The 26698-nt window shown below is 37.0% G+C and overlaps 2 protein-coding genes across 3 annotated transcripts; both read right to left on the reverse strand.

The window, feature by feature from the left end:
• Window positions 1-459: 459 nt before the first annotated feature.
• LOC105675281 (fibrillin-1) lies at window positions 460-8871 on the reverse strand. Its single transcript, XM_012372282.2, has 11 exons — window positions 8664-8871; window positions 8445-8520; window positions 7765-8204; window positions 6190-7192; window positions 5054-5211; window positions 4848-4947; window positions 3514-4230; window positions 2047-3113; window positions 1620-1783; window positions 1094-1252; window positions 460-713 (listed from the first exon to the last, which is right to left on the reverse strand). The coding sequence occupies exons 1-11, from the start codon at window positions 8822-8824 to the stop codon at window positions 640-642; spliced, it is 4119 nt and encodes a 1372-aa protein (XP_012227705.2). The 5' UTR covers window positions 8825-8871; the 3' UTR covers window positions 460-639.
• Window positions 8872-10055: 1184 nt separating this feature from the next.
• LOC105675625 (uncharacterized) lies at window positions 10056-26464 on the reverse strand. 2 transcript variants are annotated; one of them, XM_012372908.2, is made up of 11 exons: window positions 26361-26464; window positions 22801-22964; window positions 22601-22721; window positions 22229-22355; window positions 15151-15331; window positions 13226-13343; window positions 12880-13130; window positions 12251-12532; window positions 11903-12136; window positions 11509-11649; window positions 10056-11309 (listed from the first exon to the last, which is right to left on the reverse strand). In XM_012372908.2, the coding sequence occupies exons 3-11, from the start codon at window positions 22702-22704 to the stop codon at window positions 11170-11172; spliced, it is 1578 nt and encodes a 525-aa protein (XP_012228331.1). In that variant the 5' UTR covers window positions 22705-22721; window positions 22801-22964; window positions 26361-26464; the 3' UTR covers window positions 10056-11169. The 2 variants fall into 2 exon arrangements, with proteins under 2 accessions (XP_012228331.1, XP_012228330.1); XM_012372907.2 differs by lacking the exon at window positions 26361-26464 and adding an exon at window positions 25098-25630.
• Window positions 26465-26698: the final 234 nt, after the last annotated feature.

Consider the following 26698-nt stretch of genomic DNA (forward strand, 5'->3'; position numbering starts at 1 on the left):
TCTTTATTTTCCCATCTCACTTTTTAATTGTCTCTCTCTCCCCTCTTACTACCCTCTTACTACCACAATTTAATCTTCTTCTACTTTTATTTCGGTTCGGATAAACACATAAGTTCCTTGAATTTAGTTTGGAATATTTTTATTTGATTACCTGACATTACTGTCTCATATGAAAAATAGAACGGTTATTGCTAACAGAGTAGATCGATCTTTCTGGTCATTGATTCGGTTCAGAATTAAACAAACTGTTCAGAGTTACAGCGTCAATCCTTTCGATAATCACCGTGAGACATGCGTGTTACAATCCATTCATATTTTATGTATCAAAACGTAACACTTATCGTTTGATACAATCTTTAATTATTATTATTATTTGTTTATATTGCGTAAAAGATACATGATTATACATTCAGACTTTTCGAGCATGTAAAAAAGGAACAGAAATTCTGGGCATTAAAATATTGTATTATAGTTATTATTTATTGTAGATATCAGAATAAATATACATTTGTTAATTTTAATTAACAATTGTATAATAAAGTTAATGACTCTAATTATATTTTTTTCTTTAAATCCATTATTATTATTATTGCACAAAGTTTGAAAATTATGTATTAAAATTTTATGGTAATTTTTATATTAAGAATTACTTTCACTCTGTTCAATTAGTTCTTGCATTGATGCGCCATGTCTGTGCTCTGTCTGTGCATTACCTGTTAATGAAAAGAATTCATTAATTGATTTTTTATTTATATACATTTAAAGTTTTGTGTGATTTTCTCAGAATATTTGGACAAAAGTTTAAGTTACTTATAAACACAATAACAGGAAATCTCTATTTATTGTAAGAAGATAATTTAAGAAGTATATAAATTTTTTATGCATGTTAATTTATTTAAATCTAATCTTATATATTTTTAGTTAACGATTATTGTTTAAGCACTCATTCTCTTTTTAAGAATTATTTTTGTAACTTATACTTTGTTCTTCTTGGATTTTAGATGTACAATTAAAAATATTTGTAATTTCGAAAATATTTTTACAATCAAATATTATTAGATAACATATATAATAGTATTTTATAATACGATACCTAAATTTATCTCTCTATTTTGACGTTTTCGTAGTATCACATATGTTGCTATTGCCATACAACATGACAGCAATATTATAGGACCACCTATGATTCCACTTACTTTGAGAATTTTTTTCCACTTAAATTTATATTGACTTCTTAATGCGAGGCATTTTACTGTAAGGAAGTGATAAGTTTTTATTATTTTTCTTGGGAATGTTGGCAAAGGCTTCAATGTTGATGATAAGGCACACATTATTGAACAATCTATACAGAATCATTGTTCTACAAAATTATTAAAAAATTTTAAGCTGAAAGAATTGCTAAGGGGTAATTTTATAGCTAACTGCGGATATGTAAATGTATTTACGATAAGAAAGACGCAAATATAAAATTATTGATTTCAATTTAATCACTTTTAATGATTTATATCATTATAATCAGAAAAATAAATTTCTATATATATATATATATATATATATATAGACATATTTTTTGACTTTTAAATACAAAAATATATCTTACGTGAATTTGTTTAACAAACCTCTATCCATTAAACAACCAATTTGTGTTTCATCCTCCGTGCTGTTGATGTATATTTTAAAGCACGCAGTTTCGTTGTTTATTTCATTGATACATTCAGAACATGTTGGATTATTTATTAGAACATACTCAATCGTAGCATTCTGTTCCTCAATGATTGTTAATCTGAAAAGAATAAATGATTCACGGTTGACTCATAGATTTATTTTTTATATTATTGTGATATCAAAGCTCTTTTCCAGCGTTCTGCTTGTTGAGAGATCTTTATTTATCACAATAATCACCTCTTAATGACACATTTATTTAACTATTTTATTACACGCTAATGCGTGAATATATCTTGTTACTTTCTTACATTGTTATAGTTATTATTATTTATATTTTTTTTTTTAATTTATAAAATACTGTATGTTTATATATATACTTACGGCTCTGTGCGATTTCCGTCGTCACTCAATGTTAAAACACATAAAGTTGGTTGATCGCAATGCAGTCCGGACCATCCGTAATTGCATTCGCACGCCATAAGTTTATCAATGCACTCGCCGTGGCTGCCGCAACCACCTTGACACGCGTGCACGCAGGCACCTTCTATTTGCACAAAACCAGCGTTACATCGGCACTCGTTGGGTGCCACGCAATCGCCGTTATCGCAACTTTCGCAATACGGCAAGCATCTGCTTCCGTTTTGCGGTTTATTCTCGGAAGCGGATTGATATTCCCAGATTTTAACATTCATATCTTCAAGGGAAAACCCGTCATTGCATTCGCAAACTTCCGGTGCAACGCACGTGCCATTGTCGCATATTGAACAGATCGGCTCGCATGTGCCCGTTTTTGCGTTTTGATAACCGTCGGAGCACGTACAGATATCTGGCGCCGTGCATGTGCCATTGCCACATTCGACACTGCAGATTGGCTCGCATTGAAACGGAATGTTTTCCTCGTCGTAATATACCATACGATACCCATTCTTGCAAACGCACAAATCGGGTGCCTCGCAGATTCCGTTTGTTTCGCAAGCTGAGTGACAAACAGGATCGCACACGTTTGTAAAGTGTGTCGATTGACGATAGCCCAGGTCGCAATTGCACACGTCGGGCTGGACACAGATACCGTTTTTGCAACTCGGATTACAAATGGGCTCGCAGATGTTCGTGTAGTTGCCATCAGTTGGTCGATAGCCGAAATTACAAGTGCATTTGTCTGGCGCGCTGCAATGCCCGTTGATGCAATCAGTTTTGCAAAATGGGTCGCATATGTTGTTGGAACTGGAATGTTTGTAGCCCTTATTACATGTACAAGTTTCGGGTGCACTACAGAAGCTGTTGACGCAATTATGGCTACAAATCGGTTCGCAAACGGTAGGATCGTTATCTGACTGATCATAATTGTCGTTGCAAGTGCACGTATTGGGAGCGCTGCAGAATGCATTCACACATGCTGTCAGGCAAATTGGTTTGCACACCGAGTTATCAGCAAAATCTTTCATACTCTGAAAATTAATATTTTTTTATAACTGCGTATAATTAATATAAATATATAATATAATATATGACATTTTTAAAAATATTACTGCAAGTATTATCATGTATATTGCTACAATTTACTATCATAAATATTTATTAATATGATTTCATTAAAAGCCAGCAATTGTTGAAGAAAGTAGAAATTTGTAGTTTAGTAATAGGAATTCAAAACTTTGTATTTAATTTTTATCGAAATTCATACTTCTGGCTCTCAAAAAAGCTTACATTAGGAATTTATGAAAATAAATAAGAGTTTCAACGGTGAATAATAATTAGATTGTAGTTTGAAGTGCAACAACATCTAACAATGAAAGCGTTCAAAATAATCTTGTGAATCTACTAGATTAAATCGACTCAATTATTAACGTTTTGCTCAGTCTGCGTCGTATTAGCCAACTGATATCCTTCGTAACAAGTGCAGACATTCGGTGCAGTGCATTTGCCAAAGGGTTCGCAAGAAGTTTCGCAGTAAGGCGTACAGATGTGTTTCGGCCATTCGTCGCCGATTAATCGGAATCCTTCGTTGCATGTGCATACGCTAGGTTCAGTGCATTTCCCATTGTGGCAAGCTTTCTCGCAGACCGGCTCGCAGATGTATTTTGAGTTCCCAAGAAATGCGTAACCCTCGAAGCAGCTACAGATTTCAGGAGCGACACAGATGCCATTGACGCAAGCTTCGCTGCAAATTGGTTCGCACTCGTTCGTGCTTGTTAAGAAGTAGCCATTGTTGCAAGTACAGTTATCGGGTTTAGAGCAATATGAATTTTCACTGCAAGGTGGATGACAGATGGGGTCACAGGTGTATCCGTCGGTACTCAAAGAGTACTCATTGTCACATGTGCAAGTATTGGGTGCAGTACATTTGCCGTGCACGCAGGAGTTATCACACTTAGGGACACAGGCTGAATCACTAACTATATTTCTTTGAAAAGTGTAGCCGATATCACATAAGCATCTGTTTATTTCGATACATTTACCCTTTCCACAATGAGGCGTACAAATTGGCTCACATTTGTCACCAGAGATATTCATTTCATATCCGATGCAGCACCGATGCTGTATTACATGATATTCTGTGTGATACTAAGAACAAAAATTAGACTTTATATAATAACAATATTTATATGTGTGTAAAAAGATGAAGCTATACATATATTTAAAATATATAAATATGGAATGTTTTTTATAATAAGTAACTGGTCTAGTGTGAGATATTGATACGAGGGAGAGTCAGAAAATAATTTTAATATGGCAATAAAAAGGGACTGTAAATATTAAGGTTACTTTTTGACTCTCCCTTGTATATTTTATTTTGCAAACTGAAATAATCGTTTTCTTCAAACTTAATTGAACATCATAATTTTAGTGTCATCAAAACTATATCTCAAGTCGAGATTCTAGTAAAATAAATATCATCTGACAGTTCTAAAAAATGAGGTACAGAATTTTGTTGAAATTGTATTCGCCAAAGTCTTTTTTTTGCATTTATCAATTTGACATATTGACTTGCGTAATATGCAGTTGAAATGGAAATCCAACCTCGACATTCTTAGCACAATAAATTATTATTATTATTATTGTATTGAGAAAAAAAGGAAAGAGATACTTATTTTGTCAAATATTTTATGTATGAATTTTATGTCTTCATTACATTATCTTTATTTTCCGTAACAGCTATGTTGCGCGGGTCAAAATCTTACCTCGGTTCTATAATTTCTTCGAAACTTGGTTCTATAATAAAAGCCCCATGTTCGTTCTTGATATGTTTCTAAATACGAAACTAATCGGGATTGTGAAAAACTGCAAGCAGTGCGCAACTTTAGCTCGTTTATATTTTGCTTCAATTATATTGTGTATAATTAATAAGCAATTTGCTATTCTGATTTGCGAAACATGACAATCTTACCTGGCTATTATACTACAATTTCCTATGTCCCAGGTCGGTATACCTCTCATGCGGTATACATCTCCCAGAATTTCAATAATTAACCCGTTTCGTAGAACCGCAAGAATTAATATAACATGAGAAAACTTCATGATTGCTAAATATGTTAAATTATGTTTTTAAGGAGACGAATGACGAACGTGTGGACAGTTACAATCGCGTCACTCATTATACTGAGGGCTCTTTTCATTTTTATCGTGATGTAGCTCATTATCAGAATCCGGCAGGATGTTAACTGCCGGCATGCAATAATAATAAAATGTATAGAAATTTCCTATTTATTATATGTACAAGTATTTCATCAATTTAAATAACATTTACGTTATAAGTTGTTAATAAAAATTGTTACGTTGTTATTTTATGCCGGTTACTAATTTATTCCGCATTTGAAAGAAATGTTCAAAAATATTAAGTTTACAAGAGTTTTCCATTGAATAAAAAACGCGCTTTTTGTTCATTGCATCTAATTGCGTAAATTATATGCATGAAATCGTGTAATATATCGAAAATTTGTTGAATTTAAAATATTCATTTATAATATTCACAATGCTTTAGCTGTGTGTCATATTTTTGAGAAATACACATTCCGCCGAGAAATATGTAATTGTTTTATGACGTAAATGAATCGATTCCACATGTTTAACAGTGCATAAACGGAATGTGTAGTTTCTTAATGTTTATTTTTTTAACACCCTCGTCCGTCATTTCCTTTTGTTGAAGATTGCACGGGGTTCCTTCCGTGGTAAGTAAGATTACTATCTCGGATCAAAAAGGAACCATCGAGCGGGGTTATTGGAAACGAAATAAATCGACCTTTCTGGTCGTTGACTCGTTTCAGAGATAAATATCCGTTCGATCCTTTCGATTCTGACCTGTGAGACATGCGTGTCACAATCCATCCATATTTTACGAATCAGGACGTAACACTTATTGCTTGACACATTCTTCAAAAGACATTGTTATTTATCTATATTGCATAAAAGATATATGATAATTTTCTCATAATTTATTATCAATTTGTAGATACAACTTTTGATAATGTATTAATTATCTATCAAACTAAGAATTAATACGCTTTCAATATTCAACAATATTTATTCCTGCGGGACACACCTCGGCCGGCCACCTTTGACATGCGCCTTCCTATATCCGGGATTGCATATGCAATAATTCGGTAAGGTACATACGCCGTTCAAGCATCCACCCACGCACACCGGCACGCATTTGGTGCGCGTGACGTCATGCTCGTCGTACGTGTATCCGCTATTGCAGGTGCACTGATTCGGCCCGGTGCATTGGCCGTTCAGACACGGATGCTGACACGAGTTCGCGTCCGTGCCGTCTCCCTCGTGTCGGACGCACCTTCCGGTATCGGGATCGACGTGGAATCCGGGCTCGCAGGCGCACACGTTCGGTGCGATGCACCGACCGTTCGGGCCGCAGCCGTATCTGCACTGCGAGGACGTCGCGTTGTGGGACGTTATTGAAACGCATCTACCGGTGTCCGGTTCGATAGCGAATCCCGGTTGGCAGGTGCAGCGATTGGGTCCGACGCAGATGCCGTTCGGCCCGCAGCCGTACCTGCAGTCGTTGGATTGCGACGGGAAGCTCGGAATCGTCGGCACGCGGACACATCTACCGGTATCGGGATCCAAGGCGTATCCGTGCGCGCATCCTGTTCCATCCGGGTTGGAGGGAGGCCTCGGCGCCAGGATACATCTGCCGGTGTCGGGATCGACGGTGTATCCGTGTCCGCATTGCGATGAGCCCGGGATGGAGGGCCGCGGCGCCGGGATGCACCTACCGGTGTCGGGATCGATGTGCCCGTGTCCGCACTGTGACGAGCTCGGGACGCCAGTCGGGACGCATCTGCCGCTGTAACGGTCCCGCGTGTACCCGGGTCTGCAGCTACAAACACCGGGCGCGACGCACTGGCCATCGTCGCAACCGCTTGGACAATCCGGCGCGCAGCCTCTCGCGTGATCGCGCGTGAAACCAGGTCTGCATCTGCAAACGTTCGGCGAGACGCAGTCACCGCCGTTGCAGCCGCTCGGGCAGTGAGGAACGCAGGACTCGCGATCGCCGGGAGGGTTGATGTATCTGCGAAACAGCGTAATTGACGGTTACGCGTGTCATTATATTTACGACACATTTTTTTGCGTGTTTTATGTGATATTTAATTAGATACGAGAGTATCTTGGTAACAAAATTAAGGAGGCTTGGAAAGTTAGATAATTTAGCGGAGAAAATATTGTTGAGAAATAAAACGGCAATTGCGAAACATTCTGTATGATAGAAAGAATACTCGCTTATATATAAGAATCGTGAGTAATGTTTGTAAATTTATTATACGCAATGCTGACTGTCTACTATCTGTCCTCAAGCGCATAATATTATTTGCAAATATCCGCATAAAAGTTGCGAATTATGCGTCTCAAGTGTCGGGATAGATTTACACGCTATATAATTACTTTCAGCATGTGTGATGAATTCAGTTTGATACTGGTTTATCAATTATGCATACTGTATAGATATCCAGTTTTGCGAAACAGGTTATAAAAGTACATTAAAAGTAAAAGACGATGTTTAATCGCTCCGCGGAATGCCGTCGACGCGGGGAATATTGCGAAGCTGGTGGCGGTACTCGAAAGTAGGATATAACAGTTAATTACCCTTCGTGACAGGTGCATACACCCGGTCCGCTGCATTCACCGTGCGCGCAACCGCCCTCGCAAGCGGGTATGCACTCCCTGTATTCATTCAGAGTGTATCCGGATCTGCATCTGCAGACGCGCGGCGCCACGCACTCGCCGTTCCCGCATCCGTCGGGGCAGATCGGCTTGCACTGGCCGTTGATTTCGTCGTAGCCCAATTTGCACACGCATACCTCGGGCGTGAAGCAATAGGCGTTCTCCTGACACTGGTACGAGCAGACGGGCTTGCAGACGCCGTCCTCGGCGCGCCATCCCGACGGGCAGCTGCAAATGTTCGGCCCTGTGCAGCGACCCCCGAAACAGCCGAGATCGCAGTGCGGCTCGCACAGACCGCTTGTCACGTTGCGCTGGTAGCCATCGCAACAGTCCAGGATGGTGATCAAGCCATGCTCGTTGTGCTGATGAAAAATTATGCGAATTATTTCTATCTAATTTTTTAATTAATGTTGCATTATGTTAATTATTTCTGCCCACGAGATTTTGAAAAAGTCCAGGTGGAGTTTAAAAAAAATATTTTTTCAAAATGTAGATATTCACAAAGAGAAATCTTTCGCTTGAAAATCTCATCTCTCAAGAATCGTGGAAAATAGAGAAAAACTGTCAGAAGAAACTCGCGGCGCAAAGAAACAATTACGTACAGAGCTGCCTCCAGGCGGTTGAGGAATGGTATTGTACGGCGATCCGCTGGAGTTCAAAGCTAAAACATGGCTGTATCTAAAATAAGGGCAGATATTTCACATTTATTTTTATTTCTTATTTATATTAAATATAAAAAGATATAGCAAAAAATAGTCATACATTGTATTATCGCCAGAGTTATTATATTTCGTCTCGAAACTAAACGTTTTGTTACTTACGGCACCGTTTTATAGCAAAGACCGCTTTGCGAAGTGTTGGTACCGACATGACTTCCGCTTGTAGGATAGCGTGGCCGATGTCCGCCCTTTACACCGTCCGTTGCCCAGACGCTGATGCACAGGCACGTAGAAAGGGTCAGGCAGATCAGTAATCTCTGCATGTTTCATGAACGGTTGCGAATTTACTACTGAGTGCTTATTTTTGGTCAGAGAGCGCACATCATGGCGATAAGAGTGTCGCAGGGGTCAATTTGTTGTCATTCTCCTGATTAAACTACGCAACATTCGTTCATGGAAATAGTTATCGGTTATGCGTATATTGATATGTCAAAGAGCTTTAAATGGGGCAAAAACATCCATGTGTCCATTTCTTTATCACTTTTATCTAATTACTGATTATGTCAGCGCTATTAACTAGACTATAATTGAGTCATCAGACGTGGATTTAATCGGGTCAAATATATTATTGATCGTATGCGTTCAAAGTGCACGGAAAATTTCGGCTTAACGGTATTATAAAAAAATAAGAAGCACAGAGAATTATTATCATATCAGCTATGAGAATTATTACAAGTTGTAAAAAATAATCTTTTTAATTACGTTTAAGATGCATGCACATTGCATTATCATACGAAATGCAACATTCAAGAAAGAATGATGTCATGCATGAAAACAAGAGATATTTATTTATCTTCTTTATCTCGACGAGTTTATCCGGAGGTAAGAGATAACTTGGTTTAATGATGAATACAATGTTTTAATTGGAAGATAAAAATATCTAAACTTAAAAAAATAATGATTACAGAGATGCGAATGATAATTTTGGAATAAATACTGCACCAAATTGTACATATATGAAAGGCGTGTGTTTTTGAGTACAGTTTATTAATTTAGATATCGCGTAATGCACTTATGTTATTTATTTAAATGCGGCTGATATCATTCGGGTATGAATGCGTGAGTGAATATGAAGAGTGATAAGGAGACGATGCAAGAATATGTTAAATGCGATAAGCATGTGACATTTGTTTATTGCCACAAGTTAAAGTTGACTGAAAATAATATTTCCTTGAAAACGATTCCGCAAACAAGTATGTATTCCGAAATGCAACTATGCATTATGGAAGTGCGTTACATTTAGCACTTAGAGAGATATATTACATTATCGCGTGACTTAGGAATGGAAAGTTTTTCCTTACTTCCACAAAATTATTGGAGCAGTCGTGGAAAATTTTTAATTAATCGACGATAATGTGGTTTAATATTAATTATTCAATTCCGTGATTTATAGTTATAAAAATATATGAGTTATGGAGTTACATTTTAATCATACTTTTTTTAGTAACTGATTATTCACAGGCTGGTAACACATGATAAGATAATTATAAAGCATTATATTGTATCTTCTTATAATTTATTTTAATGAACTTATACATATTTTAAATAATTTTTTAATATTATTCCTATCGCTAGAATTTCTCACACTTAACATATTAAGATTATATTTTTCTATAATATTACATCGATTTTAAATACGATCTTAATTCTTTGGTTTTATTTTCAGCGCACAAAAATTAAGCTTACTTCCTTTTGCGATGACGTACTTGTATCAATGATTAAATTATCGCTTTTATACATATCATTACTGTTTATTCGGAAGCGCAGAATATATTTATCGCAAAAATATGTTTTTACGTTTGAAAAAAATATTACTTTTTATGATTACCGCAAATTAAAAAAGATCACATTAATATTGCCAATTTGTGATATTACAATATTGTTAATATGTTATAAACGCGAATATTATTCCACAGGTAAACGCCGAATTCAGTTCGTAATTCCGTAACTCAACGAAATACAAAAAGATGTAAATGCGAAAAGATTGCTCGTAGTAGCTGAAACAATGACTAAGTAAACGACAAATTTTTTTTTTATTTACGAAACGTAATCCGTATTGAGTAAACCACTCCAATATCGAAATAAAATTGCTAGATTTGTCAGACGCTTATTTTCGCATCAATTTATTCGTAAGCAGGTAGCTCCGCGTCGGAGCTGTACCAAGCGTTTAGTGCTATTCGGATAATGATAGTCGGTGCGCTTGTTACACGGGACTCTATTATTTCGCGCTTTCCACATTGCGCATTCGTAATCAGATGCATTCCCGTTCGATTTGACGTCATCTCGTCGAAACTGCAAAATAGCCGATTCAGAAAGTTGCACGCTCCGCTGATTAAATTCTACCGTCGGTCACTGACAGTGCTCTGTTTAAAACGACTTGGTTTTCTACTTATTCCAGTCAATTATAGTTCATGTTCAGCCTTGCGCGTTCGATAGTCGTGCGTAAGGTCAGAAACCAGTCTTCGCGTATGTTTTATCGGGATTGACTTTTCATCATTTGTTTACAACAGTCTCGCGCGAAAACGCTTCGTTTGTTTTTATGATAATACTGCATTATTAACTACGGATAGATTTGACTACAAGTATAATGAATAGAGACGTTTCTTCATCACAGATCTTTGCGATTAGACGGTGGAGTGATTTGCAAGGGTATTTCGTCGTACAAGTGCTCCGTGTTATGGTCGAAGTTTGTCTGCAAACGTATCAGAGTCGCCGATGGTCGATCGTAATGGCCGTCTTGTAACAGATCTGCAATTCGCAGTGAAATATTTTTAAAAATATCGCCGACTTAATAAATATTTGCGAAATATTTCTCATTTCTTATTAAGCAAATCATCTCGATTGTCACAATTTGTGGATATTTTCATTAATTACTTTTATTAATTTTTATTTACTAGTCATTATATTCGAATCTACAGCAAATTTAACAAAAAGAGCGAAAACTTACCACGAAGATTGCCGGAAATTCGTAGGCCAATCGTAGCGGCGCCATTCGCGTAAGTATTCAGCGATTCGATGCCGTCGACCGTGAATATTGTCTCCGGTTCTGCATTGACGGTGAATACGGGACTCACGCAGACCGGAGGTGCTGAAGTAAAAGAATAAAAAAAAAAAAAAAAATCAGCAGACGTAGCCAAATATGTACATTGACGTAAAAGAGCTATTAACAATTGTACAAAGGGCTCGATATCATACGATCAAACTTTAGCTTCGCTGGTTATGGCGGTCAAGACCGTCATCGAGGTACGTGGCTGAAAAGCATTCGGGTCAAGGACACAGATTTCACTAACTATCCAACACCGGGAGGAGAAAATTAGATTAACGTAATCCTCGAGACTTACTAGGCAAACTGGTGTTCACCACTGTGGACATCCTCTTGCCGTTCGCGCTTTCACGTTCTTGAGTCTTCGTCTTCTCTTGATCGTCGTAGACGGCAAGACGAACGGCGTCGAACAGCTTAGATCGCATGTGGAGAATCATGACCACCGCGAGCGAGGTCAGACCGAGAGAGACGATCGCAGCCACGACGATCAGAGCGATGTCCAATGGGATCGAAGTTGTTGTCTGAATATCGTCTGGCGTGGGAAAACGTTTTAGTCGCTGTATTCCGGCGGATGAGATTGCGGATTAACGCGAGGATATTTTCATGCATCTCTAAATATCTTGTGAATCTTGTTTCAGAATAATACCTTTATGAACGGTTTTTACATAATCGATATTTGGCACGATATTTTCGTCGCTTTGAACGTGTCTGAGGAGAGCGTCCTTCGTCGCGAACTTTTGCCTGTCCTTTTCGTCCCTCCTGTGTTCGGGAACGGAAACTACCACAATTACGGGTCGGGCGGTGGTGGATGAAACCCTTGCTCGCGTTTCGTTTATCGCTGCCCTTTGAGGAGGAATCGCGATTGTGTTCGTCGCTGGACTCGTCGTTTTAGGAATGTAAGTCGTCTCGTTCCAGCTGTTATTTATATCTGCGCGCAAAATTAAGTCAATGTAAAATGTCAGAATTTCTGTATCTTTTGATATTATTGATTATTTATATATCAGTTGTTGGATTATATTAAACCAAAACAAAACATTGAAAGTGTGAGAAACAAACGTTCCGCGCGCTGCTGATACGCGCAATGAAAAATATTTACTCTTTTCCCAACGCGAAAGGAGTTGTTTAATGCCAGCTCGAAGCAATTAGCAAATTTTTTTTCACGCGTATGAAACTGTCTCCGGTGTTCGAAAGCGTGGAGAATCATTTCTACATCTTTGAACAAACAGTTGCACAACTTGCACAAATATTTCATACTACTGAAATGTACTATTTCACCTTCTGTTTGGCGTGCGGTACTCTCGCGCGGTACAGTAGCTGTGGTTTCCGCATAACCAATTCTGACTGTTTGCACAGGTTCGGTAGTGGAGCCTGGCAAATAGGCGAGCGGCGTTTGTTGTTGGATTAAAGAGGCGTCATTGTCAGTGCATCTTCCGGTTACGGCATCGCAGTTATTATCCTGACTTTGACATGTGCATTCGTTTGCGCAGTCTGGGCCCCACCGGCCGATTGCGCAATGCTCCCTGCACCTGCGGGAAAAAAATTTTATTTTCACATTGTCGATTTAACATGCGGCTATCTTAAGCTGCTTGTTATTTTGTTCACGGCGATATTTTACGCTTACTGAGGTCCTTGCAGCCCCGCGGAGCAGCGACAGGCGCCATTTACAGGATCGCAATTGCCACTTTCTCCGCAACTGCATACCTCCATACATCGCAGACCCCAGAGTCCTGTTGGGCACTCTGCATAATAAAAGTCACATGTGAATTAAATGCCTTAATATTTCAAAGATACGATGCCCGACGCGTCGCGTTCTGTATTACGCAATCTTTTAAAGGCGATTACTCGCAGAATAATTGTGAGCCAAAAACTTTTGTGTATTTCGGCCTACGGAGTGAATACATTTTATTCTAACTGATGTAATTGATAGTTAAAGTCGAAAAAGTGATATAATCTCGATGTAAATACGGGCAATTAAACATTTCTTAATCGTGAGAAAGCAAATTTGTCGAAATGAATGTAGATTGTATCTGCAAAATGTATCTGTAAAGGCGCGAATAATTATCGTACACTATAATTGTCTCTTATAAAGCGACTGACGTCGCGATTGCGTTATGTGATGTCGGATGTTGTATCTGATCGACTCTTCGCCGCCCACGACCTTCTTGAACGTTCACGGGAAAGTAGCAGCTTCGTAACTTCCGGGCTTCCGCAACTTTCGAAGCGTTCCCCGATCACGTTGACGCAACAGTTGCGTGCAACCTGCGACTTCTACTTGTTTGATAACGATAAATTGTTTTATAATTTTATCATGCGTAATCTCATAAAAGACTGCAAAAAGGATAAGAAGATAATTTCGAGAAATTTAATTTAAATATTGCGAATAGTTGGTTCAAGATTAATTGTCTGAACATTAAAAAGTGCAAAAATTTCATCAACAACAATTAAAAATGGAAAAGTGAATATTCTTTTTTAAATTTTTTGTTTATTTTTTCGTCATTGTTTCGAAGCAACGGTGAATATTACGCTATTGCACAATAATGCGTAAGTTAACGCCAGTTTGAGCGTAAAATGTAATATGCGAAAATGATCCTGTTCATTGTTACGATTTTCGTGGAAATACTATCCACTGGAAATAGCCATTTCATATGTGCGTTCTTGCGATTGTGGAAGGTCGAACTGTTTCATGTAGCGTGAAATTTCATGCTGCGTTACGCAGCTACACCCATTTCGGATTTAATCGTTTCACAATAGGCGAGTGATGCATCATTTTTATTTTTGTATTCTAAATGCCATTCTTGGACTGAATTGTTTCGAAATTAAGAATAGCTTCGAAATTGGCGCGTAGGCAAGTTTATTAATTATGCAGACCTTCAAAGTTTTCTGAAGCTTTAATTCACACGACTTCGCATGCATATTTATAACTATTTGTGACCTTGGTTGACATGTATCTTTTTCTGAAATGTCATCGTGATTTATTAACTCCTAATTAGCATTGAAAATATCACATCTGCTTCGATAAATAAGCGATGGAAATATCATGAGTTGAAGAATTTCAATGACATTCTAAAATGTCTTTGTTGCATTTTTTAAAATTCTCGGATCGCTCTCATATTTATGTTCAAAGGGATGATTATAAGTAATAGACAACGTATATTATGTAGTTGTATACTTACAGTAATTGACTCTAAGTTTGATCAAGTTAAAACATATTCTATTATTTTTTAATTTTTCTAGGATTTATTATTTCAATATCAGAGAATGTGATAGTTCAACATTAATATTTATATAAAAATTGATTTTCATAAATAAAAAATATGGAAATTTTTAAATATATTTGACTTGTAAATATAAAAATTATAATGCAAAGAACAATTTGGCATTGACTCTCGAACCCATTAATCATTATATTTTAAAAATTATAAGTTTTTTTTCAATAAATAAAGATAAATATTTAATAAAATAGTTTTAAATATTATCAAAAGTTTTGATTTAAAAATTTTATGAAAATTAACTAAGATAATATTTTTTTTTTTTTTTTTGACTTACCATGAGCACAGTCATTTCCATGATATCCGGGATTGCATTGGCATTCGTTTGGTGCGATACACACGCCTGCCAGACATTTTTCGCAAAATGGTAAACACGTCGCATTTGCATCCGCATTATCGTGAATCAGCATTTTATATCCTTTGCAACATTCCTGTACAGTTTTTGATTTTTCTTCCGTCTGTAATACATATATTTTGCGACGTAAAAATATTATAGATTTATATCTCAATGTACAAAATATTGTCATATTAAAAAATTTTCAATTTCAACAATCAAATTAAGGAAACAATCGCAATTATTAATAATTTTTTTATTTTAAATGTTGTTACTGTTATATAAATAATTAAACAATTTAAATGTTTGATATTTCCACATTATTAACAAAAACATATTTAATTATAATATATTACATTTCAATATAATATTTATAAATTACTGCAATATTATATTTCAATATATTTTGTTTTGTTATTTTTCGTTTCAAGAACGATTTCACCGACGGTTTCCAGTTTGAGAAATAATTCCGGAGATAAGATGATCGTTATTTCACTCTCTAAAGCATGAGATTCCGATCATTGGTGAGAGTAAAAGTGAGAACGCGCCGGTGTGGAATGCGGCGAGGGCACGCGATGAGAGATGAAGGGGGACCGACCATAGGGAACAAGATGAGGACATACGTGCGTGCGTAACGAGTTCCTCTGTGCAATATTAGATTAATCGATACAATGTGAACAAACAGTACACAAAAATAGAAATATGATATGTACGAACATAAATAGATAATGTTCAATTAATTAATTTTGTTTCAATTATTCATTGTGAGAGATATATATTTGTTCTTTTTTTAAGATTGTTATACATTTTAGATTTTATTATATTTATAATACATATATTTACCGTTTTAATATCTTTTATAAATTTACTTTTTATTATAACAGTTCCTAATAATTAACACAATTATTATTTTTTAAATATTTTATATGCATACATTATGAAACTTAACATTGAAAATTGAGTGTCAGAAACTCTAGCGAGAGTAAACACAACACTATTTTTTTAATGTAACAAAATATGAAAACTAATGTCCACGACCATAAATTATGCGTCACGCGTGAATCAAGTAATCCCTTTTTCTTCTCTACGCAAACGTTATTACATTTCGTCGTTGTTCACCGCATCTGCAGAGACTGAGACGCGATCGAGTTACGCGAATTTTACTTTATACATTGCGACAGGCCGAACGATCACGTTACATTCCCCCCTTTTACTTAATTACGGAGGAAGTTTCGTTTGCGAAAGGAGCAGCGTACCTTTAATGCGTATTATTATGTAGATTTTATGCTCCATTTTTTCAATCGAACATTCGACACGTCGAAATAATAATGACTTCATATACCTTTAGATGCAAACAAGATATATCTTTGATATATAAACTGAATCATATGCAAATTGATTGATGTACATGTCGTCGTGAAATATGAACGCTTTCTTTCGCTTTCACTACGATACATTGTGAAGGTTTTACTATCTTGATATACAGGATGTTACAAAGCTATTGTTCTCTTTTTTTACAGATTTTTTAAAAATATAGAAGAATGATTCTTTATGTTGAAATATTTATAAATATAAATATTATGTATACAATATAAAATTAATAAGTATAATTAACCACAAGGTAATTTAAAAAAATATAGTCCAACTAATTAAACTTTAACAGAAGTTAAATTTTTTAAGCTAATAATTTGATTTAAAAAATTCAAAGTTTTATTAAAATTCAAACAATTTTTTGTTAAAAATACGAATTGCAAGATATATTTTTATTTACTGTAATTTAATGTTTAACCTTTAACAGACAGGTAATTTCTACATGTACAAAATTTCACTTATAAGGTTAATCGCGATGAACATATTCCGTATCCCTTCATAAATCATCTAAAATTACTGATCTTCAGCAAGCTACCAGATGCACTGGAAACTGGCGTCAGTTTTTTTTTGTTCCCGTTAAACGCCGTAACTGACGTGATTAATTTGCTGAGTAAACCTCTCGCTTGCGTAACGAGATACTCTCTTTTGTAAAGAGAGAGAGAAATAGTTATTGATTACAATATATTGCACTGGATTTTTATCATGCAATTGGCTGTATTGTATATGCACTTTAATCGACTTTATCACTTTTAGAAATCTTGCGATTTCCGATAATGTCGTCTTGACAGCATCTGCACGATTTTATTTGATAATATCTCTTCTCGCGAGACATGCGGGTTATAGAACTTCGTAATAAAACGTTACGCTATTAAAAAAAAGTGCATTGATTATTATGCAACAATCGTTTATTTTATTTTTAGAGTAATGCTATAATTCCGATAATACATTGAATTAAGTATATTATAATCTCTTGTTATATAATTAAGCATCTTTAATTTTATATAATAAAATATCTATTTTGAGTAATAATTGAATTATATAATACATATTTAATTAGATGAAAAGAAATATTAAAATAATTTATAAGTAATAACGTTTTATTATTATTTCATTATTTTTATTACTTGTTATTGATTTTATAATCCGTTTTGCAGGTGAACGTGTTTTGAGAATCGTAAATTAACGTTAAAAAGAAACGTATCTTCAAAAACTTGACGCGTAATTCCGGTTTAAATTTACCGATTTAATTTATTTAGTTTTGGTATGTAGAGCGCGCATGTTTTAAAAGTCTTGTCCACGAGTGACCATGAGTGTTTAATGTTTATGCGTTATTACTCAAAAGTTGTGCAATTCCAACGTTTTCTAGCAAAGTAGAAAACGCCAAGTGACCTCGGTTTGTCGTATAGCAATTCTCGCTTATTATATTATTCTAACATTTTTTGTCGAAAACTGCTTTTCTAACAACATTGCATCAATGAATTACAATATGCATATCAATGTATACAGCGTATTGATAATTAACCAATTTTTTTCTCGATTGCTCACGGACGATTCTTATTTGTATTATTTATAAGTTTTACACGTTTTCCTTCGAAATTTTTTACAACTTTGTTGCAACTAACATTTTTCCGCATAATTTTCTGCGATCGGTAATTAGCTGCGTATTATTTTAGCTCATTTCGGGCTAATAATTTCACTAACTCATGCGATGCGGCCGTTCAGTTTTTTTTTTTTTTCAGCGACGGTAAAAGGAAAAGGGAAAAAATAATAATTTGAGCGATCTTTCGCGTTCACGGTATTGCCCCAAACGCCTTCGCAATAATGCTACAGTTTTGTGTTACAAGGCTCGCATTATTACGTTCATTAACGAAGCATGCCCGATAATTAACGAAGCGACGGAAAAACGGTATTTTCGCACCGCGGCACCTACGCTCGGATTCGCGTCGTCGCTTAAGTCCCGTTCGTTCGCTTACGTAGGCATTGCGTTATCAATTACATCGCTCCTTACATAGTCGGTGCGCGATGACGGTGTAACACTTTGCGCGATCGTTTCGTAGTATGTTAATAAGCTGAAACCTTCGATCGCGCGGCAAGGTGAAATCATAAAGAATACACGATCCAATAAGTAGATCTGCGCGTTCGATAAATATTGATAAACCTTTGAAAGTTATTGCGTATGACCTTTTTGCATCATAGCTGCGCCGTATACAGATTACGATGATAACAAGATGGGTGCTTTGTGAAGTCCTAAGTAGGTCGATAGAGTGGATAATAAGCAGTTAATTTCGTTTGCGTTATACATCGATTATATGAGGCAAATTGTACTCGAAATTACAGTACATCTTGCCGATTACGCGAATGTTATGCAAATAAGTTCTCAGATGTTTCTTGAGAGTGAAAGCGGAAGTGATTAAGCAAGCTCTAGCTGATTTCCTAATTCTAATGTGCGGTTTTATAATCGCACTTCATATGTTATTTCGGGTTATACTTTAAATCGAAAAGTCTTATAGGTATGCGATGTAATAATAAGTATAATACAAAATTCGACAATGATATAATAAACGAGATTTCTCTTTTGTATACAATAATTTATTCGTGATTTCACTAATTATATTTGACATGTTTATTGAGTGTATCGCGGTAGTCGTTCGTTTATATATTTGTTTTTAATTTTACGTTGAGTGTTTCAGCATATTGAAGCATATTAAGTATAGTAAAATAATTATTTACACATATGAAACAAGTTATTTTTTGATAAAAGATATATTTTATATTATAAAGGCGTGTTTTCTTTACCAATTCAGGAGAAAAGAGACTTTCAAAAGAGCACTAATTATAATAGGCTACATGGCACACTATCAGTAATGGCGAAATTCCCTTTTTTCTCATAAGATGCTCATAAGATGAAATAAGTTCATTGTCCACGTAATAAAGTTGCGCGCAAATGTTTCACGTGCATCCCACAGCGCATTTTGTATGCGCGCGTTCTCGTCCCAGCGCGGGAATGCCTCGCACGATATGCTATTTTCCATTTTTTACTGATCATTCTTCTTCTTTTGATATAATACACGTATGACGATTACGAAACGCGCCACACGAGCGAGATCATTTCACTTCCGGCTGATTTCTTGATTCGCAAATTTGCGAGCAGGGCAAAACACGCACAAGTTTTAAAGTCGACCGAGATCCCCGAGGCTTCATTATTCTAATTGGCGGACGAGCGATTTGTTCGGCTGTCATGAAATTCTATGAGAAAGCGTGAGTTTCTCCCATATAACTCGGCGGCTCTATTGAGTTGAAGCTAAATTACGAGAATGAAATCGATATAACTGAAACTCTTAAATACTGCGATTCTAATCCGGTAGTAAGTTCGTGCTAAAATAAACAAAATTTCTGCATATTTAAATAAATTTCAAGAGGCTGCGCTTTGCATAAGAAAATTTTAGTCTCTCCGAATTTATATATATTTATCTGTGTAATTTATGTAGGAATTCCGCATTCATATGTGTGACGCATAATTCATGAAATCTTCTTCTAAAATTGGAAATTATTTTGTCTCCTGCATTCTTCTGTATCACGGATAAAAATGTTTCAATGTTATGGAAAATGACGGCATTACATCTTTTCGCCGTTGAAGATTTAATGTGACAAATGATGTGACGCGCGATTTTCAACATTGAGAATTGAGCTCGATGAAATTACATTTTTGTCCTGTGTCGTAAAATTACACGCCGTTCCCTGAAATGCGCGATAAGCGCGATTCACGTGATTAATGACACATGGTGTTTTTAATACATCAATTATGTCGTTTACTGAAACTCTGTTTGCACGTACGTCACGTCTCGTCATCGTTAAACGTCGCGCTCACTTTTGTGCGGCATGTTGTCGGGCGCCCGGGTGATTTAAGTCAACGCGAAATTTCTCGTCGACTTTATTACGTTCACGCCTCGTGGCTTAATTGAAGCGAGATATCGGAGCCGATGCCGATCTCTCTCGTTAAATTACAAACTTGGCCATTGAGTACAATCAATCGCGACACAATCAATCACGCGTGCGCACAAACGAATGATATTTTTTTTTTAAATACCATATATCTGTCTTTTCTTATTTATTACGTGATTAAATGCGTACTCTTTGGAAGAAAAAAAAAAAAAAAAAAACATTTTTTCCACGGAAGAATTTTGTTTTCCTTCACCGAAGCATACATTACATAGAAGCTGTCTTATTATCGCGTGAAAATACAAAGATACAGCGTCTGTCTGCGAGATGCATCGAGTTAAACGCTTCGCAAATTGTCGACTTCCGGCATTTCCTTTCCCGAGGCGCCGGGATGCCGTGCAAAGTCGCGCGAAGTCTTTTTCAGTTAATGGCCCGCTTCTGGATTGTTTCATAATCCCGCGACGGGGAGAGGTCGCACCTTCTTTCGGCGCGATTCGTCAATTCCGCATTTCACACAGGGCGTAATTGCGGCCGCAACTCGTCGTTTCCCTCTCGATCCCGTTCCGGCACACACTTGCGCGTGTATGTTCTTTTTATTTATTTACTTAATCCAACGCTGTTGCGCCGTTAACGCGGACTTTCCCCGGCAATTAGCTCGAATCGGCGACGGGTAAGACGGAGAACAAGGACGTGCGTGACACGAGAGAAGGACGGCGAGCGGGTGGCAAAAGCGGAAGAATAGGCAGGTCGTTTTATTGCGTTGTGTATATGGGACCGCGTTGTACACCGCGTCGGTGCGCCCAAGCCACGCCAAGTATCTCACTGTGTACGTAGGCCGATCGTTTTCCATTCGCGCTGCTTGGGAAACGACACTTTTCCATAACAAGGCGTGGAAATGAGGCCTTATGTAACTTTTTTCCGCGACGCAATCGCCGACGGAATAATTTACGGATCTATTCTCTCGCGAGCGGTACGCCTTCCTCAATAATTTTCAGTTTTGTTGTCGTTTGTAACGATGCTGCTTTACCATCTTCGTACCTTTGTTAATGGAAATATGAACGTTGAACAGTAAATCAGATCGAGGAGGATAAGCACCTTATCTAATTACACAAATCTTTGGATGAAACAATACTTTCTCGCCTGTTACACGCTGAAGCCATCCGCGGAATCAATTTTACGCGCTTATGATAATATCCTTTGTTGTGCAACATTGGTGTGTTTTCCTATCTCTTAGCCTGGAGTAGCCTGGGAAAACGGCTCTTTTCCATAGCGTGCCGAGAGCTTACGAAACTTACGAGTTAACGCTACCGTCTGAATCCGCTGATGATGGATAGGCAATAAAATTAGCGAGATCGTCTGTGTAGATATTCGCGTCGAACTCGTGCACGACTGACGGAGAAACCGCGCTCTATCGACGCGAATAACAGTGTATCTATTACTAATAAATTATATAATGATTCCTTTAGAACATTTCTATAAAGATATGTTATCAAAAAATTGTAAAAAAAAAATAAACAAAGAAGAGAATTAAGAACGCTTTTTCAATGTTTTTAAATTTCTTTCTTTCTTGAAGAAAAAATGATCTGAAACCGTTAATTTATATGTAGAAATAATATAATTAATATTAAGATATATCGCTCTCTATTTTGTCAAATAACAACAGTGCTTTTCTGTGCATCGCGACGAAATTTGCGATAACTCGAGGACTTACCTTTATACGATATCGTTGTCGCTGCTCTGTCCGTGTCTTTGGGCATCTCGGTGGAATTTGCAGACACCAAGTGAACGTGTTGATCACAACCGGCTCGGTGTAAGTCTCGTACGATGTAACTGTATAACTGCAACGTACAATCAATTAGCTATCGGCTAGTCCCGCGATACCCTTATCGGGTTCAGCGACATAACGCAATGACAAGGTGCGCGCATAATAATATGTGGCGCATTACGCACACTTGCTACATTGTCAAGGCTTCTGGGTGAAGGTCGCTTAAAGACATAAATTGTACAATATTGTTGAAAATGAAATTATCACTCATCGAACGATCGCAATTTTAATGCGATCATTCTTCGCAGTAACACTAACTTTTCTACTCTTGAGCACACGTGATCCCCGGTCAACGAGTTGGAACACACAATCTCAAAGGCCGCGATTAGGAAGAAGATCCACGAGACTTCCGAGAGACTCATTTCAATAAATTAAGGATCTAAAAATATATATTCTCCGATTAGTTTCGATGAAAACATCAGTATGAATATTTCGGAACACTTTTATAATATACTCACTGACAAGGATTTTATTAGCACGAAAAAGACATCCGATCTTTATCTCTCAAATATATTTTCTTCAAAATAATTTGAATTGAAAATATCCTGGCCGCTGTCGGTCGTGTATATATAAAAGTGTCACTTCCATCTTCTCAGGTATCATTAGCCAGGCGAAAGAGAAACTGTTAATTAAAATACATCTCATCGTGTCGATAATTTAAAAGCTTGATGTCTTTCGGAGATGCATAATTGATTTATGTGACAGTATATTTTACAATATGCTATAATGTAAGTCATATATTATAATAATCTAAATAAAGTAGTTCCTGGTATTATTTGCAATGATTACTGTTGAGACATTTGTACCGGATGTGGTCGGAAGTACTTCGAACAGATGGTCCCTCCGAAATAATGTCCTCTTTGAGAGGAAGTATTTTAACTGGTTTAAATTGCTCAATTTCGCCCGGTACAAGTGCGACATTCAATATTGAATATACGTCAAACGTGAATGTCAAAGCGCGATAACAGTAATGCGGGGTATTGCATGAAAGATGAAGCGCTAAATGGCCGAAATCGATATTTGCATAAATGGGAATATTTCGAGTAACGAATTTCGTGGTAATTTGCTTGATAGTCCAATTATATAATTGTTATCTGTTTAATACCAAATCAGGTTCATGATAATATTATCATTAATATTACTCATTATGAAAATCTGGTATATGATTTGATATCCGATGTTCATATTGTTCATCGTGAATATTTGATATTGCAAATCTAGAAACGATTTTAATCGCAATTTTTATACCGAATGATCGAATGTGCGAATGTTGCGAGGAAATAAAAATCTTGTTTATGAGAACTGCTGTGGTATGTTAATTCAATTATCTATTTTATATTCATACCAACGATGGGCGTTTGAAATCTCCACATGTGCTACATAACACAGTCTTTTTCTAGTGTTATGGCTCGGCACGAGGCGGATAAAAAGTTGACAAGATGTCATGTTCATTCAAACGCGTCCACCAGCTGCTCTATTCGCGTGAGAATTTTGTTTCATAATTAGGACTATTACGACAGCCAGTTCCAGCAATTTGAAAGAAAGTTTTTCGATTGAAACACACATTTTCTAATTTTGTTCGTAATATATGCATGAAAGTTAGCTATTAGTAGGACACACAACGTGTAACTAAATTTATTATCTTTGTAAAAATTTAGACAGCTGAATACTCGAACAGTGTTTGATTTTTTAGATGTTTCTTTTTATGAAAATATTATCATTAATTTGAAACATAATTATATTCAATACAAAAGAAATCTTTCTTGATTCAATAAACTCTGAGGGATAACTAGTTCACACATTCGTTTCCAACTTTTTATTGCTTTCATATTTTATGCCATTTTATGCGTGTCTTTATATCAGAATTGCCGAAATAAAAAGGGTCCGTGACAGATTTATGCCGCGGCTCTCGTAAAAGACATTAATATTTTTAAACGGGGCGATTAAATATATAAATTTCAAGGATATTTATTTCTTAACATTACTTTAAAGGTCGTCAACTTTTTTGCGACCTCAAAAATCGCTTTTTATGTTTTATCTTCGAGTGTTAATTGAAATTTTTTCCAAACGCAATATATAAGATAAGAAATTCTGACCACTAAGTCAAACGCAATTACGCAAGTTGCAATTACCAATTAAGTGCCCGCGCACCAAGAATGCACCGAGTCTCATGTGGGACTGTAAACCAGCAATGAAACTCTAGATGTAAATTAACTTCGATGTTACCTCGGTTTACATTATGCATTTCACCGAGAACTTTTACGAGCGCGCTTATATAATTATAATCGATGCGATCGTGCCAATTAGGCGGATGTAGGAAAAAATGCAGAACCAATTTTCTCGCAATAGTTTACGACGGAAGGATGAAGAAAGTGATGCAACGTGTTTGTGCAATCGTCCGGTCGTTCGTTGTCTCGTAAAAGGGAAAAGGATACGCGTCATATTATCGTTATTTCGGCGTGCAGTTTGAATGGATTTGTCGGCATGTCATGCGGATTGATACTGTTGTATAGCTACGTATGAAAAAAAAAAACCTGATTGCGTTTTTCTCTGACGAAAAATGTGCAAATGGATTTTTATTACTATTTTGTGTAGCGACAAAAAATAAAACAGAATTTTGAAGAAACTAAATGTTCGCGTATCCTAAAATTTTAACTAAAAATTCACGTAGTTGATGTTTTGATAAATTACGTACATAAATAACAAAAATTTATATTTAATGCATGACAAAAATACAAGTTTTCTTCCTACTCACTGCGATATGAGTAAACGCACGTCCGCTGACCTTTAATTCGTGCGACTCCGTAATTGAACGTTATATCACTTCCACTCTAATTTCACCACGTAATTAACACGTGCAGCGCGGCACTTAAGATCGAAATAAAGTTAGTTTTTCATTGCTTAAAAAAACTTTTTTCCCCTCGCGCAAAATAACCTCGCGTCAAAATACATAAAATACGAAGCCATATTGCTCGCACACTCAAATTTGCCGGCGTTATTTACACAATTTCGTTCGTGCCATGCGCTTCCGGCGAAATTCGAAGCTTGCGAGCGAATGTGAATTGCGGGCCACCTTTTATTTCGCGTAAACGTTGTGTCATTTCGCGAATGCACACAGTTGTGCACGGTTCTATGGTGTTTTTACTACTCGAGACTATTGCAAGGGCCGAGCCCTCGCTCCGGGAAATGTCACTGTCGCCTTTCACAGAACGATTCGCAACTGGTCTCAGGTTTGTAACGAGCAATTGGCGTCGCCGGCACTCGGAATGCACTTGTGGCACAATGAACTCCGACCCTCCGACAACCGCGACAACTACGACGACGACGACGTTAGGCGAGGGGGAGAGGGGGGGACTGAGGGGAGGACGCGTCCAGAGGGGCGGAGGTTGTGCGGAGGGCCCTCATTGTTGAAACAAGAGAGAGAGAGAGAGAGAGAGAGAGAGAGAGAGAGAGAGAGAGTCGGCATGGTACCATCACGCCGGTACTTCGATCTCGCAAAACAACGAGGATATCCTGCGGAGACATTGACATTGCGACCGGTGAAGTGCCATTGCGAGTTGCCGGCGCAGCGTGACAACAACAACGGAAGATGCGAGATTCGGTATTTCGAAGAAGTGTAATCGATTGATTAACAATCGGCGCGACGTTGCGCGAGCATAGGTATGCGAATCGACGTATGTAAATGATGAAACGATCGAGCGGTGTTCTTGAAAAAGTATGCTGTTGCAGAAACCGACCTCTGTTACATTCCATCCGAGTTAGCAAAAAAAAAAAAAGCTTTCGATCTCTCACGGACGGATGTGGCATTTTTTTTTTTCGATCACGCATTGTAGCGTGACGGCAACGATAAATCGATCGGACGACAAACGCAATGGAGGAGAATTCGCGTTGCTCACGTAACGTGATGAAACGCAACGAGACATGGCTTCTAATTGCACAAAATCAAAATAAGTTAAATCTTGCGTCATTCGCAATTTGTGATATATTCAACATAATTATCTATTTGGATTGCACGTACGTTCGCACTACTCGCAGGCTATCAAATTAACATTACGATCCATCTTGCAGCTGAATTAGCTTTATAGTCTATTCTCTCGCTTACAGCTTGACGCGTCGGATGCAGATGCAACTGGTCTCACGTTAAAAAGGAATTGGAATAGATAGGCGAAAGCCGGAGTTTAGAGTTGTCTGTCGGAACAGTCGAGAGCAGGCAGACTCGTGTAATGAGATGATTGGTAGGCCAATTCACTGTGTTCCCTCTTGTTCTCGCAAGCACGCAATAGATCGGACTACGGTTGGATCGTTCGAAGCATCGACCGCTTAATCCCGCAATGCTACACAACATCCCACTAAATA

The sequence above is a fragment of the Linepithema humile genome, chromosome 5 (genome assembly GCF_040581485.1).
Source record: "Linepithema humile isolate Giens D197 chromosome 5, Lhum_UNIL_v1.0, whole genome shotgun sequence".
NCBI lineage: Eukaryota > Metazoa > Arthropoda > Insecta > Hymenoptera > Formicidae > Linepithema > Linepithema humile.

What these genes read in the sequence shown, in the direction of transcription:
- LOC105675281 (XM_012372282.2), bottom strand. Translation starts at nt 8,824, where the DNA reads ATGCAGAGATTACTGATCTGCCTGACCCTTTCTACGTGCCTGTGCATC. An exon ending in CTTTGCTATAAAACGGTGCC is followed by an intron (nt 8,521 to 8,663) that starts GTAAGTAACAAA and finishes CCCTTATTTTAG; the next exon opens with ATACAGCCATGTTTTAGCTT. An exon ending in CGACGCAGACTGAGCAAAAC is followed by an intron (nt 3,114 to 3,513) that starts GTTAATAATTGA and finishes ATTAATTTTCAG; the next exon opens with AGTATGAAAGATTTTGCTGA.
- LOC105675625 (XM_012372908.2), bottom strand. Translation starts at nt 22,704, where the DNA reads ATGAGTCTCTCGGAAGTCTCGTGGATCTTCTTCCTAATCGCGGCCTTT. An exon ending in GTGTGCTCAAGAGTAGAAAA is followed by an intron (nt 22,356 to 22,600) that starts GTTAGTGTTACT and finishes TGTACGTTGCAG; the next exon opens with TTATACAGTTACATCGTACG. An exon ending in GCGGGGCTGCAAGGACCTCA is followed by an intron (nt 13,131 to 13,225) that starts GTAAGCGTAAAA and finishes TTTTTCCCGCAG; the next exon opens with GTGCAGGGAGCATTGCGCAA.